At 39.6% G+C, this 16,606-nt stretch overlaps 1 protein-coding gene and 1 long non-coding RNA gene across 3 annotated transcripts in view; one reads left to right on the top strand and one right to left on the bottom strand.

Moving 5' to 3' along the window:
• Positions 1-16,606, top strand: part of LOC134066301 (coagulation factor XIII A chain-like) — a 59,794-nt gene that overhangs the window by 12,060 nt on the left and 31,128 nt on the right. Inside the window, exons 4-8 of one of the 2 annotated variants that reach the window (XM_062521591.1) lie at positions 2,348-2,614; positions 2,766-2,884; positions 3,184-3,291; positions 8,193-8,367; positions 10,797-10,935. In XM_062521591.1, coding sequence (XP_062377575.1) covers positions 2,348-2,614; positions 2,766-2,884; positions 3,184-3,291; positions 8,193-8,367; positions 10,797-10,935 — 808 coding nt within the window. Of the gene's footprint in view, positions 1-2,347; positions 2,615-2,765; positions 2,885-3,180; positions 3,292-8,192; positions 8,368-10,796; positions 10,936-16,606 lie in introns of both variants that reach the window. The other variant, XM_062521590.1, reaches the window with a different exon arrangement.
• On the bottom strand, positions 2,289-3,691 carry LOC134066302 (uncharacterized). The gene is made up of 3 exons (XR_009936406.1): positions 3,603-3,691; positions 3,191-3,237; positions 2,289-2,881 (listed from the first exon to the last, which is right to left on the bottom strand). It is a non-coding gene; the product is annotated as an uncharacterized LOC134066302 (long non-coding RNA).

Genomic DNA, 16,606 nt, shown 5'->3' with positions numbered 1-16,606 from the left:
TGTATGGACCTAGCAGTTACTGCACAAAGCACAGATTCCACTGCTGTTTATACTGTATGTTATCACAGATTTCATATTAGCCATATTAGCGACATAGAGCCAGTGTCACCTTCCCAATGTTGGCCTAACCGCTGTGTCTGGGCCTGTGCAGAAATATTCCCAAAACCCTCAGTTGCGATACTTTTCATGAACTGGCCCCCATTACAAACTAATTGAATAGCTCTGACTTACAGTATACCAAATAGTTGTGTTTGCTGAAGAGCTCACTAAAAGGAACTTGAAAGGCACTGTCTATATAGCCGTTTCCACTGGAGGACCCAGGGGGTCAAGGCCGTGTAGATTAGCTTCGGCATGTTAGCATGCGCCATTTTCAAGTATAGCGTCTCATGGAGCATTAACCAGCTCCGTGCACGAAAATCCGTGTTGGGCATGAGCTCTCATGCGCGCACATGTTGCTGGACGGGTACCTACAGCCTAGGGTTGCCAACTTTCTGAAATCCAAATCAGGGACAAAGAGTAGGCTATCATCTCTATGTAATATGCTGTTTTGATATTGACATCGTAAATGTAAACGATCTCTAAGAAGAGTGTAAAGCAGTTTACAGTAATGTTAACCACAACGTCGTTGCTGGAAAAAAGAAATAGCGAACAGCCCATTATAACTTGTGCGTGGCGGGCCAGATCTATATGATAAAACTAATGTATGCTTGGCGTGACGCATTAGTTTGGACACCCCTGAGCAGTCCCGCGGCCCTTGCGGCCCACAGGTGCAAAACTGAAAGTTTGTTGCGGCCCTCGTTGGGGTGCTGGCGGCCCAAGTTTGGGCTGACAAGGCTGTGATTTGTCCCTTCAGGGACAGCTCCTGTCCCGTATTTCAATCAATATTACTCATAATTCGGGAAATCCCGCGTAATACGGGACGGTTGGCAACCCTAATTAGTGCGACACTCCACTGGACTCAGGTGTGCGTTCCCGAGCAACTTTTTCTTCTTGTTGTTACGCGGCAAGCAATGTATGTGCGTTATCGCCACCCTCTGAACTGGAGGATGACTCTCTTTTTACAGAATGTTCAATAAAAGTCAATGTAGGTCCATGCGTCATTTCCAGCTTTGGAACTTTGCGCATGGTCAGAGCCGACTGGCGCTGGATCGGAGCTCCAGTGTTCAGATTTACTAGCCTAGCCTCTGCCATTCATACGCTCTCCAGGTATACCTCCATGGAAGGACCTGAACTTAGTTTTACAGGGCTGGGCCGCTTATTTGCGTTTCATATTCTAGATCAACTTCCCTGTGACATAAAGTTCTAGGAACTTCTATGGGGCTGAATCAAGTCCTTGTCTTTGGGTAGGTACTTAAGTGCAACCAAGAAAAAGTGGTGCTAGATAATATAAACATGGCATGAACGATGTGTGAGTGGAAGATGACCAGCTCATTTTAAACCCGGCAAGGCAAACGTCACGTTGCAGCTGAATTAATTACAGGTTAGGCTGTAGCTCGCTGAGTTGAGCCTACACTGAATGAACAAATAGGCGGGTGATGGCAATAATAAGAAGAGAAGAAGATGCAGAAGTGATCACAGACTGTCATGTCACTGACAGGAGACACTTCAATGTCAAGATCATGTTAAATATTAAAGTCTATAGTGTGGCTGTGGTTGTGGGTAGGGCCCTTTATGTGCTGAATAAGTCTAGAGAGCATAATGCACCTAAATGCTCTCTGGCTCTGGAGTTAGTAATGTCGTCAGCATGCAAATTACAATATAATTAGATTAAAACCATCTCTAAAAGGGTAGGACGGATAAAGACAGGGGGTTGGTTGCCAAGTCAAATAGCATGCTGTTTGAGAGAGCAGAAGTCACCAATAGGATGATGTTAGATATCCCTGCAGCTCAGGCTATCTGCAAATATCTCTGTTCTTGAAGAATATTCAAAGCTATAGTCAGCAGGACTTCTTTCCAAGAGAATGGCTGATCATCAAAGCTAACATTCGTAGAATTCTTTCACACGCTCATTGAGCCTTTTTTAAGTCTCTTATTGTATAGTCAGAGCACCACACAACACCCAACTGGCTTCTTTTTTCACTTGAAAGGTGAAAATAAGTGGCCATGAATGTAGTTTTGTTTCCACTGGTAGCATTAAAATATATGTATGACCTTTTCTTGGTTCTTGGTTGCAAATACAGCCCCAAATGTTTGGACTATGGTTTGGAGAGAGAAAAGAAGAAACAGTATCCCAATCAAATATCTAATACTCATTTTGACCTGTCACATGATTTATTTACTGGAACAGATTGTGACAATCAAGCCATCGAAGGGAATTATTTTAATGTCTAGTCTCATCATTTTACAGGTAAAAACCCCCGCTCTGACAAGGCTACCTATAACATTGTGCTTCTAAATACCAAGTGTCCATATCCAGAACATCGTGTATGTCAGTGGAAGAGAGACATCGAGGTGACCGGTGACATGACAGGTAACAAAATGACTGTGGACATAACACCTCCAGCAAACTGCATTGTCGGAAAGTATCACATCTTTCTGACTGTGTTTGCACCTTCTCAACAACGGAGAGACCTCAACACAGACATTCATCTCCTGTTCAATCCATGGTGCTCATGTAAGAGTTAAATTATTTTGATTATTAAGAGTCATTTAAGAGTTAAATATTCATCATAATTGTAGCCATGGTACGTGGTATATTACTGTAATTCTAATCTCAAACTAAATAAAAAAAACTGTCATGCTGTATTGTTTGTATATTACTGTAGCTGATGACGTCTTCTTGAATGATGAAAATCAGCTGAGTGAGTACGTTCTCAATGATAGAGGAACAATCTTCAATGGAAAGACTGACCATGTATCCAGCAGGCCATGGGACTTCGGTCTGGTAAAAACAGAGCCATTAAAATATTAGTGCCAGTATTCAGTGCATTTCCAGTCTCTGATTGAGTCTTTGATTATCTTACATTTAATGGTTGATAGAGGTGAATCAAATAGAGTTTAATTAGCTGTAGATGCCTAATTCAATTGTAATGAAGGTCAAAAATTAAAGTGAAATTGTCTTTTATTACATCTTTTATTTTATCTTTCATCTATATACAGTAAATGGGGTCGTGCGTTAAGTATTGATCATGGCCTGCCCAACATGCAGCCCGCATCTTTAAAGCAAATTATTTTTCCAAGCAGTTCAAACCTGGTGTTCTGGATGCCTGTTTCCATCTCTTGAACAAGACAGAAATGCTGTTGGATAATAGAAAAAGTGTTGAGTTGGTGGCACGGAGACTTTCTGCAAAGGTAAATATGAGCGGACATGAGCAGGATATGTCTCTATTAGGTATTGTATCTACATTTACACATATAATCACATTTCACACATATTTTACACATTTTACACATATCACATGACAGATTATTTTATCCAAAGCAACTCATGAGTGAGGCACAATGAGTAGTTGATCAATGAAAGAAAATTGAAGGCAAAGTATCATGAAAAGTCATCATTCCTGGCCACAAAACACGGTTCTTTTGTCCTTAATATGTAGGCCATATGTTACGTTGGCGTAGCGTAGCGGTCATATAGGGATTGTCAAAGTTTTTTTTTTTACCTGTCATCTACTTCCTGAGTTTTTGGTCAACGATTCCCAGGACACCGTAACACCAGAGCACATGAAACTTGGTAGGCATGTAGCCCCTGTAGACTTCTACGGAAATATTTCGTTTGGTCACGGGGCCACTCCAACCCGCTCGCCCAGTTTTTCCTAAATGACTACCTGAACCTTGGCACCGAGGATGACAAAATGTTTATGGTATGTTGACTTCAAGAGCCCTTATCAACTTAGCTTATAACCAGTAATTTGTGATTTACACCCCCATGGTAAAAAATGAAAATGCAATAGTATACTTGTTTAATTGCCCCTATCTTCAGATGAGATGTTATAAACTGCACCAAATTTCACATGTATGATTAACCTGACATCCTCTGGGAGTATGCCAAGTTTTGTGGAATTTCATCCATGGGGGGGCTATTAAATAAATTAATTTATGTGTACATTTAGTGACTGTGTACACCCATCAGCCTGTAGGTAGTGGTGTTGAGCGAAGGGTTGCTGGTTTAGGATGATACGATCACACATACACACACACACACACGCATGCAGGAATACACACGCTTGCATGCAACACACACCCTCAGACACATACACACACACCCACACACATAAAAGAACATTTCTTAAATATTGTTGTGTAAATGCACAAATGTTGTGCACTTTCAGTCAGAGATTAGGCACTATTCCTAAAACACAACCCCTCTGGCTCACGGACTAATAGGTTGAGAATGATGACATTCTCTTCAGTATTGTCGTAGCATAACCTGCTAGCCATTAAAAAGAGGCATTGAAACAATGTAACGTTGACTGCAAAGATTATGCAGACTATTGCGATGGACGGACACTCGCACACACTATCGAAATCAGTAGGCTACGTCGGACGCTTAGGCTAAATGTTAGTTTAGGTAGTGATCGGGCTAGTCCAGTAGTAATAGGGTCAAACCCGGAACAAATTAGTAACAAGCTGAATTTTTCAGGATATGTTCAGAATACCTTTAGGAATAACATACTAAAAGTCCCCGTGAATCCCCCTTGTGCTCTCTGAGATATTCAAGATGGCGTCCAAAATGGCCGTAATTTGGAGATTTTTCCGTATTTCAGGCTTAAAACCTAATACAAATGCAATTAAAAGGTCAAAATATGTGTTTTATAGGGCAAGTAAGTCAATTTCATCATTAGTTTATTGAATGGAGACATTTCATAATAATACAGTTAGGCTACCTGTATTGGAACACATGCTAAAGTTGACTGTATAAAATCGTCTTTTGGAAACTGATCTTAAAAAATATCCAACCTTTAAGGACATCAATTTTGTTTGTGAATAAGTATATATTATAATGTTTTTTTTATTTCAGTTATCCTACAGTATTAGCTGGTTTCATTCTCATTGAGCTCAATGCAATTCAAACCAGCTAATAGGCTAACTGAAATAAAACCATGCTAATCTCGTGATATGGTGAAGGGTAGGCTATGTGATGATGTGGGGTTATTTTAATTCCAAAGGCCAAGGGTTCTTTATCAGGGTGCAGTGTCCTGGATGGATCCATTTATTTCAAATAAATAAATGAATAAAAAATCGTCCTGCCTCTATGGGAATTTTAACACATAGGGTTAACATAGGCGTTCCAATACTTATGACCCCTGTATTTTAAGGAAAACATTTATTTATTTACGATACATTATTCATTCAGAAAGATATTTCCTCATTTTTTTTCATTTAAGGCATTAAGATCAATTTTCAAAAGATGATTTTATATAGTCAACTTAGCATGTGTTCCAATACTTATGGTCGGAGGGGACTGTACATCACTTCAGTCATCATCCTCATCATCATCAGAAACTGGTGTTGATTCTTCAGTTTCTTCATCATCTAGTAAAGATGACAGAGTTGGCCTTCCTTTGCATCCAACTTGCACATAATCCGTGCATAACTCCTTACAGATAATGCATGACTCAGTCGCTGTCGCTGAATGACTCTGATGTCAAAAATCTAATATCTATAGACTGTGACCGTCACAATATATATGTGAACTCCTACTGAGCTCAGGACTTCACAAGTTCACATTTAAGAATGTTCACAGTACTGTAAATGCGTGTAGGTTTCCAAGAAGAAATTACAATCAAGGATTGAAATGACAAAAAAAGTCATTATTTGCATAAAGAATACCTCTCGTATACTGTATGTTTATGAAATGGCTTTATTACTTGATGTTTAGGACTTTATGTACAAGCAGGGATGGAAACAAGTATAATATTATATGCTATATGAGGTCAGCATTTTATATAATATTATGTGCTATTCTATTACAAAGGTTATAGAGGGAAAATTGTTGTCTGATTATTTGTCTAACTGTGCGTTCACACCAAGAGCTACCAAAGTTGCAAAATCGCTTTTGTAGCTGTAAAATGCAGCTGCTACATAATAATTATGAAGTTGCTCATGACATGAGAGATTTTAACCTTCAATTTCAATTCTCTTAACTCAATTTTTGTTAGAAAATTTAAGATAATCTGCTATCTTAGCTTATAATAATAATAATAACAATAATATATAAAATTGTATTGTATCGTGACCTTAATATCGTGTAGCCTATCGTATCGTGGATTGAGTGTATCATCATTACATCCCTACTTTTAACTTTTTTTAGTCGCTCTAGTGGCCAAAATTTTGCCGCTGGTCACTTTTGTTGCTTTAGTCGCTCGTCTCCATTCAAAGTCAATTGCTTGCGGTGATTTCGCAGCTTTGGTCACTCTTGGTGTCAAGGCATGGTTACATTATGTTCCATCTCACAATCATGTCGACTATCAAATTTGTATGTACATTTTATGTCATTGTCACATTAATGATCTTGTTATCATGGTTAACTTTAATTTTAGCAGTGTGTCATCCAGGACATGGTTTCATCCAGGACACTATGCACCCTGATAAAGTCCCCTTGGCCTTTGGAATTAAAATAACCCCACATCATCACATACCCTTCACCATACCAAGAGATTAGCATGGTTTTATTTCAGTTAGCCTATTAGCTGGTTTGAATTGCATTGGGCTCAATGAGAATGAAACCAGCTAATAGCTTAACTGAAATAAAACCATTATAATACTTATTCACAAACAAAATTGATGTCCTTAAAGGTTGGATATATCCTCATTTTTTCCATTTAAGGCATTAAGATCAATTTCCAAAAGACGATTTTATACAGTCAACTTTAGCATGTGTTCCAATACTTATGGAGGTAACTGTATTATTATGAAATGTCTCCATTCAAGAAACTAATGATGAAATTGACTTACTTACCCTAAAAAACATATATTTTGACCTTTTAATTGCATTTGTATTAGGTTTTCAGCCTGAGATGCGGAAAAATCTCCAAATAGCGGCCATTTTGGACGCCATCTTGAATATCTCAGAGAGCACAAGGGGGATTCACGGGGACTTTTAGTATGTTATTCCTAAAGGTATTCTGAACATATCCTGAAAAATTCAGCTTGTTACTAATTTGTTCCGGGTTTGACCCTATTTTGAGCTAATGCTCTTGGACTATATAATAAAGCCACACTTTAATAGTGTTGGTGTAATAGAGACATATCCAAACAAATTGATGGCTGTAGTGAAAGCAAAAGGAAGCTCTACAAAGTATTGAATCAGGGGTATGATGACTTTTCCAACCCTGTTATTCTGGTTTTGCTTTTTTTCCCCATTATTTTGATGTTAATTTGTAAATAAAACTGAAAAAATATATATATAAAAATGGGTTTTGATTTCAGGCAGTAAAACTAAAAAGTAACTAATTCAAAGGGGTATGATGACATATACTGTAGGTAATGTATAATATACAGTATATATATATTATAATATCATTCCTAATGCATGTCACTTTCAGTGGGTTACTATTACACATTAGTATTTTTTAATGACTTCTATGAATGTAGAATTACAGGGGAGCTACACCAGGATGCGTAACTGAAGCGTTCCGTTCGCGACGCGTAGGTTGCAGCCGGTTGCAGCCGGTCGCAGCAGTTAATTATCACTGTAGTCAATGGAAGTAGCTACACCAGACGCAACAGTGGCGCGTACATTCGAAAAAAATAGACCCATCTTCTAAAATGGATTTTACACGTCGCGAACGGAACGCTTCAGTTACGCGTCTGGTGTAGCTCCCCTGTTACTGTACACTCAGTACAAACCTTGTAGTTGGCTTGTGGCATACCCTTTGGGAGAGTAAGAGTAAGAGCTGCAGGGGGTGAATGATGTATAGTGTATGTGTGTGTGTGTGAGGGGGGGGAGCACCAAGGGACACCCAGTAGCAACAGGGTCAAGGAAAAACTCCCTTGTCCAGGAAGAAACCTTGGGCAGATCCACGGCTCAAGGAGCCAACCCAACTGCCTGGGGTTGTGCTATTAGAGGGAGCCTGTAAGTGTGTGTGTGTATGTGGGCAGGGGAATCGTAAGGGCAGGCATGTTAACATTAATTAATAAATGTTTCAGGCAGTAAATTAATGGGTAAAAATATGAATTCTAAATTATATTTGAATTAGTACTATTTAATTATGATTGTTTAAATCTCACCAAAGAGTGTATTTGCACAGGTGAATGCCCTGGATGACAATGGGGTGTTGGTGGGTAACTGGTCTGGAGACTATGCCAATGGCACTCCTCCCGCCGCATGGACTGGCAGCGCAGAAATACTTCTCCACTATTGGAGGAATAGTGCACCCGTGTCTTATGCACAGTGTTGGGTGTATGCTGGTGTGTTGAATACCGGTGAGTTTGAGCATGGACTCTGTTACCTGTTTTTGAAACTTACTAGAAATTGTATCATTCGTAAACTGTAAAGCAATCAACATGGACAAGCAGCAAAAAAACACAAAGAAACTGATAACTGTAATGTGATTTTTTATGGTCAAGTGGCACCTCTGTACTATTGTGAATAGTTTGTCATCTAGAACTCAAAGCACAAGGGGTTGAATACTTATACAAGGTGCATATTTCAGGTTTTAATTATTTAGTCTATCTACTTTAGCCTGTTTATATTATAATTTTAGACACTCTAGGCCAGATGTACTAACATGTCGCGCCCATTTTAGGCCTAACGTGCACGTAATAACATGGCGATGGTATGTACAAATAGGCCACAATGAGGGAAACGCGCAGACTGCCTGCCGTGGGAGCTGAAAATGGCTATTTGCGCTTTTCTCTTGTCATGCATATTAATTCCTGGGCGGATCAGTTGAAAATGGGTGTAACGCGCAAGTATAGGGGAGGAGAAGTGGTAATAGCAATTGATTAAGTATTCCGCCATATGTATAAAAACAGCGCACGTCTATTTTGCGATGAAAAACAGAGACAGCTGAATCAATATTCAGAGCATCCATTTTCTTCATTGTACTATGTCAAAAGCAACCTTGTTTGCCTCTCTAAAATCGTATTTTCTCTTTCACTTTATAGCCTACACTTCCCAATCTGTTAGACTAGGCATTAAGTCATATCCCAAGTCTACGTGCAGTAGCCTAAATAGTTCAAGTATTTTTTTAAGTGGATCTGTAGAACTACTAGGCCTACTCTGTCTGTCGCTGCTGCAATTTTGCAAATTCAACTGCGCTTGTGGTTCAGCTCTGCACGCACAATTGGCGTTGTACATGGGGCGGGGACGGGCGGTGATGAACGCTGTTAACATAATAAAGTGACAGCTTAGTAAATTCCACGCAATATATAGCAAAGCACAGTGTTCGCATTCTGCACATACAAAAACTCGCTATTAGCGCTGTCTTAGTACATCTGGCCCTCAACCTCTACCTTTCTTACTACGAAGGTAGGCTGATATATGATAATGGCAAGGAGTGGTGGAATACTCTTAGAAATAGAAATGCTCTTAAAAACCTAAATGGGTTTTTTCATGTTGTAAGTCGCTTTGGTTAAAAAGCGTCAGCTAAACGAAATGTAATGTAATGTAACGTAATGTAATACCCCTATCCTTTCTACTTGCCACACTGAGGGCCAGATGTACAGTACGTAGATTTGCTAACGTAGCCTTAACTGCGCCATAACCAACACGCAGAAAGCACACACGCTGTGATACAGTGGGTATTTGATACCATGCTAAAGTTGCCCAAAGAGAGGGATATAAAATCACCATTTGACAATTGATGCCTTAATGCCTTAATTAAAAAAAAATGGTAGACCCCTGTGTTAAATTCCCATAGGAGCAGGAGGATTTTTTATGTTTTATTTTTAAAGGCCAGCTATTTCATGGATCCAGGATATTATGCATCCTGATAATTAAAGTTCCCTTGGCCTTTGGAGTTAAAATAGCCCCACATCATCACATACCCTTCACCATAGCTATGTTTGATGCTCATAATGCAAATCAAACAGGCTAATAGGCCTACTGGAAAAAGCACCATGCCAAACTATAGCTATGGAAATTAAGATCAATTGTCAAATGATGATTTTATATTCCTCTTTTTAGGCAACTTTAGCATGGTATCAAATACAGTACATGCTCTCCCCACTGTACTTCAGCGTAGGCCTACGTCCTATTTACCAATCATGAAATTTGTTGGGTAATCTGCGCCGTTCTCCGCCCCCTAACGCAATTAGCGAATATTAACAACTGAACGACAAGTTCTCAGCTTCCACGACAGGCAGTCTGCGTCTTCATCTCATTGCGGAATGATGTTGCGAAATCAAATACGCCTGAAGTGGGCGTAAAAGCGTTAGTACATCTGCCCCAGACTATTTACTGCATAGTTTTGTGCTTCAGGTTAGAACCCCTTAATAACAATGTCAGAAAAACAGTTTGGTTATCGGTAAGCACATTAGCCAGCTTGTAGCAGTATTGATTGTACTGTTACTACTGTACATGACTAGTGGTGACATGTTTAAAGCTTTGCTTAGCTTGGTTTTAGATACCACAATGCCTCTTGAATCAATCAATTCAACCCCAGTTGTGAATAAGATCAATAATGCCAATAATGGATAAAGGCACTGAAAGCTTGAAAGAAGCACAGTCTTGCCCAGCACTCCCAACCATGGGAATAGCATGTGGGCATGGTAGTAAGGATCAGAGGACCAGTAATATACCCTATGAAGCATTAGGTTGTGAGTGAGGTTACATGTTGCAAAAGCTGTAATTCATAAGATTCCAAAAGATATATGTCAGCAACCCCTTTCCATGTGTTACTCTTCTTCAGTGTTTCGTTGTCTGGGGATCCCATCCAGGGTGGTCACCAACTTCAACTCTGCCCATGACACCAATGGAAATTTAACAATTGACATCTTTGTGGATGAAAATGGGTCAATGAACAATGACTACACTGAGGACTCAGTGTGGTGAGAACCTTATGTAGAATATGAATAATAACATGTTGCTAAATTGGTGTTGCATAGTATCCAATTAGAAGTTGCTGGCAAAGATGGGCGATGCAAAAAGGTGAACTGGCTTTCTCTAATTTAATCAAGTTTATTTATTTATTCCATACACAGACAAAAGCAAACAATAAGAGCAAATAAAAGCATAGAAAGGCAATAGTTCAAAAAGTAAAGATCATAATAAATAAGAAAACAAACACACAAGGTAAAATAGTTTAAAAATGAAGAATAATTTATAAGACAACATAAAGAGACACAGTAGAATAATTAAAAGGATTAGCATTTGTAACAGAAATGTTGTAACAATTAGCAGAAGGCATCTGAGAACCGTTTGATCTTAAGTCTAGATTTCCCAAAGTTGGTTTCTGAGCTTTTAATGTCATTTAAAATAAGAGCTTTTTCAGTAGGGGAGCGCCGGATCAATTGATACACTTTTCAATTAAACGATGTTTTCAAAGATTACGTAATGTACACAAACATTTGTATCATGTGATCTGTTTTCAAACTTTGAACGTAAGTTGACATTTGTGTCAAATGCCCCACCTATGCATGTCGTTTGAGACACATAGGAGGGGCAGTTAATACAGCATGTTTTAAACAGAAACTACTGACCTTACTCATGTTTTTATGAAGCATATCGGACAACATACTAGTGTATTCGTAATCCCGAAAATGTCACATAATTTCTCGCAATATAAATAAGTCAAACAAATATTTTTGTCCCGTGCGTAACCTCTGATCACAAAACTACTACCGCACATAATATTTTTTTCCCTCACTTCGCTGAATATCTGTGGATTCATGTCATAAACATGTTTTGTTCAATCAAATATATGTTGTTCATTCAAATCAGTTGTTGTTCATTGCAAAACAGTTATTAATTCAGTTATACAGATGTAGCGTCCGAGGTAATAGGCTCACTTAAGAACATACACTGATACGATACTCATCTCCCCTTCTAATATTGAATGCTACACAGATATTGCTCGTGTAATATGGCCACTTCCGGGTTAGCGTGAGGGACAAAAACAGCTGTATCAATCGAACCTCCACCGACTACTGACACATATACCTGTTTTGCCTCTAAACTTCAAAACTAAGACATTGCATACGTTAGGGCCTGTTTAAGTACGAATTCATCTGTTGTTTGATCATATTATTATTGCATGGCACACAAATTACAACCTTTGATCACAAAAAAACTACCGCATGTAAGATTTTACTTATGAAAACCGGTTCCCGCTAATAACTTTTGAATGGCGTGACGTAATTTCACGAGCTTTGCTAGGATTGGTAGGTGTTATGTGCTGCACGTAGTGTCAAAATCTGACGGCTCAAGCTTGCATAGTTTTCGAGGAAATCGCTGTGTATCAATTGCCCCTTGTCTCAATTGACCCGGCACTCCCCTACTGCGATTTGCCGAAAACCAGACTGAAAGAATACCCATTTGATTTTAGGAAGTTGATTAAAGACTACTTTATCATTCATTTTGCCAGTAAAAGGCAGATTGGATATGGGCCTATAATTGTTTAGCATGGAGGCATCCGAGTTATTCCTCTTGAAAAGGGATTTTACAACAGCAGTTTTCAGGGAGTTTGGAAAAGTGCCAGACAGCAACGATACATTTAGAATGTGACGGTCATCTTCCATTATAAGGGGGGTTATTCCCCATTCACACGTAAATCACGTGTTAGCTTTTTTACGCACTTCAGTTACACACCTCTGTGTTACGCACCATTCTCCCATTTTCCCATTTTTGTTTTCTGTCACACCCACAGCGTGCAAGTTCAAAATCAAGGCACCCTTATGAAAGAGGCATGTTTTTTTTTTTTTTTTTTTAAAGAAACAGACTGATCCACCACCTCCTTAATTTAGGTTGATATGAAAATGTGAAACATAGACTTTCTCATTGACCTTCTGAATGCCAACGCTTGCAGCGCGACACACATCAGATACAGACACACCCCTAAAAAGATGTGTCCGTTAGGGGTGCACGATTCAGAGAATTTCACGATTCGATTCGATTTCGATTTTCAGGCTCACGATTCGATTCAAAATCGATTTTCGATTCAAAAACGATTCTCGATTCAGAAAACGATTCGCAGTATAGTTACTTTTCCCATATGATTGCAGTAGACATACAATTTAAAAGAAAAGAAGCACAACAAATTAAATAAGTTTAATTCTACTCAATGTCAGCTTATTTGGGTAAGATGTATTGCTTTCATTCTGTCCACTCATAAGGATGTGTAACGGGTGCTAGCTGGTTAGCTATGCGGTGGAACGTTAGTAAACCTCACTCCCCGACACTTCAAGAGCGCTGCTGGCATGAAAGCTATAGTAGCCTGGGCTTTTAGCTGGATTGTTAGCGCGCTCGACTCCCGATCCGAGGTGCTGCTGTCTCGCGGGTTCGAGTCCGGGCGTGTGCAGGGCTGGACCGCGGTGGTTCCACACAACGCACAGATGGGCAACATAAAGTTATAATTTTGACTACATTATTTACTATAACCTACTTAATGATACTATATAGCCTGCCCCCTGTCATCTGGGCCAATTTATAAAACAAGAAATCATATGATATAACCTTCTGATATTGATGCTGATAGAAGAGTATGCAGCTTGAAGGTTGTTGATATTTCAGTTGAAAATGGAATCAAATGACACATTTCCCTCTCCTGTCAAAGTAACACTGTGGATCCTAGCCTACACCTCTCCCAAAGTAAAATGGTAGGCCCTAACTGTTTTTATACTGCGCCAGGATTGTGTAGGCTAGGCCTACATCACTAGTTTTACAAGCGCGCACGCTAAATGGAGAATCATGATTAAAATGCAGACTGTAGGCTACCTTTAGCCTAAATAAGCGACTTGAAGACTATGTTTGCACAATGCTACAGTGGGCTGTTTTCACAAAATTTCAGCTCAATGTTACATACAAGACTGACGTTTTCCGAGCATGGCAACGTTATTTTTTTCTCACTGTCACCATACGTTTTCTCACGTAATATTGAAGCCCTCCCGAGATATTTTTTAGATGACATGGGGTGCCTGGTTCACTGAGGTGATGGGCTGGACTAACGTGAAATGGTAAGATGTTAAAGTCTGTTTAGGCGTAGGCTTATTAAATAGTTTGTGTTTAAAACTATGAAAATCAGTGAGCCTAGTCTGCCAGCTAACTTCAAGCACGGTAAGCCAATGGCTACACGGCAGAAATGTAATTCAATTGATCAGCATCATGAGATTGCTATCATTAGCCTATCGGAAAATACCGACAGGACAAACAACACATGAAAACACAAGTGCATAAATTATGTCTTTTTAGATCGATTTGCTGCAAATAGTTTGCCACGCACAACACTGAACCTGACTCAAATGTTCTTTAGAATGATCCTACCCGTAGGCTATGCCAAAGATACTTAAATACTTTTTCAACCGTCTCTGGCTATGCTTTCACTTTCAAAACCTGTTGCCACTGACAGCGGTCTGTTAACGCGGTCCGTTAATGAAGGACCTCCGAAAAATAAAATTGGCGTTTGCGCCGTCTAGGCTAGGCCACCTCAGCGCTTCAGCTGAACTCTTTTCATTAGCCTAATCTACAGTATGTCAAATAAAGAGTGCTCAGGCATCTGGAGTTTCAAATAGACGCGGCGCCATTTATGGAAATGGCGAACTAAACTAGGTTCTTAGGTTTCGATTGAAGCTTTAGCTTGACGCTCAGCAAACTCCCTCGTCTCAAAAGCACTTGAAAAGATTCCACGAGTCCACTTCTTATGTTTAACTGTTTACTTAAAACTCTTCAAGCAACATTACAAAAATCATAAAGTTATCCACAAAATAGGTACATATCTCGAGGGTGAGAGCTAGAGAGCGAGGTCAAAAAACTATTCGCTCCAATCTCCTTTCGGTTTCTAATTCCCCACTCCCCACATATCAAAATAAAAGCACCCCAATAGGGCAATATCAGGAACACAATAAAAGTCCTGTCTTAATCTTAGAAAGCAACACAAATGCATTTTAAAAAATTTTAAATCATGAAATTAAATCATATTAATCATATTAATGAACTTGCACACCTTTTAAATGTGAAATGTTTTTTAACCTAAATAAACTTAATTTAGGCTCCTACACTAATTTTAGAACAATAGTTTAAACACCGTTGGGGGGGATATATGAATCGATTCTTGGAATTTTATGAATCGATTCTGAATCGAGTTTGAATCGCGATTCGAATGCGAATAAATTTTTTTGCACACCCCTAGCGTCCATAGCTCGGGTGGAATGCGCCGTGACACAAACCGAGGGTCGTTGTGTTACTCAGCTAGCCTAGAGATGGCCTCCACAAGCCAGTGAGAAAGTCTTTGTTTGGACAAAGCTTTACCTTGCAATGGGTTGGCAAAGCACACAAACTGATGACTCCTTCTGAACACCCTAGTCATGTCCATGTAAACTCGTAAAGCACGGACGGGGAAGAAAAGCATGAAGCTGAACTGGCACACAGCTTAAGTCATTCTATGCCGGGTTCGGACGCAGAGTTACCATAGAATCCCTTTCTGCAAACTAAGTGCATGCAGGATGCACAGACAATGGCCGCATTTTCCCAAATACGATCTTTCTTAAGGACTGAAGAAGGCTCCAAAGAAGGAATCGCTAAGAAGGAGCGCGAGATACGGGTGTTTCCGAGACGCATTCTTAACTGCCTTCTAAGGAGAACCTTAAGATCAAGCCAAAGAAGCTTCTTAAGAAGCTCTTAACGGGAGCTGTCAACCGCGGTGGTGCTGAAACTGAATCAATCGATGCCAGGCTAATCGATTACCCACCCCTTTATCAGCGCATAATCTCACACAGCTCTCTGTGTTCCCCTACAGGTGCAATTAGGCTACGCATGTATCGTGTGTGCGTGCCTGCGTGTGTGTGTGCAGGCCCGGGTGGCTAATCGGGAGATTCAGGAGGATTCCCGGTGGGCCGTTAACCTTTAGGGCCGGTGTGAATATCGTGAGCGTAAATTTAGCCCATTATTTCTGAAGATAATTTGCTTGCTAACCGGGCGGTCCGCAATAACTTCCTGCACCTGCAGCGACATGCTGGTGCGCCTGGAGAGGGAGAAGCTGGTGCAGGTGCTGCGGGGATAGAGATTCAACTCCAAAGACAAACTGCCCTGCAGGAAGAGATGGTCCGGATAAAGCAGGAGAGGTTGGAGCTGTTGCACCTCCGGGCTGAGGGCAAAATTGCAGCGGGTTTACAGTGCCTATAGAAAGTCATCATACCCTTTTGAAATAGTTACTTTTTTTGTCTTACAGCCTGAAATCAAAACCCATTTTAAAAAAGATCTTTTCCAGTTTTATTAACAAATTTAGCTGTACAACATCAAAATAATGAAAAAAAAGTAAACAGTTCTGAAAATTAATAAAAAATGAACAACTAGAATAAAAGTTCATTTTTTATTAATTTTCAGAACTGTTTACTTTTTTTTCATTATTTTGATGTTGTACAGCTACATTTGTAAATAAAACTGGAAAAGATTTTTTTTTTAAATGGGTTTTGATTTCAGGCTGTAAGACAAAAAAAGTAACTATTTCAAAAGGGTATGATAACTTTCTATAGGCACTGTACATTGGGGTTAATGGGATTGATTATT

Source organism: Sardina pilchardus, chromosome 19 (genome assembly GCF_963854185.1).
Source record: "Sardina pilchardus chromosome 19, fSarPil1.1, whole genome shotgun sequence".
Lineage (NCBI taxonomy): Eukaryota > Metazoa > Chordata > Actinopteri > Clupeiformes > Clupeidae > Sardina > Sardina pilchardus.
This window is presented reverse-complemented; position numbering and strand designations above follow the sequence as displayed.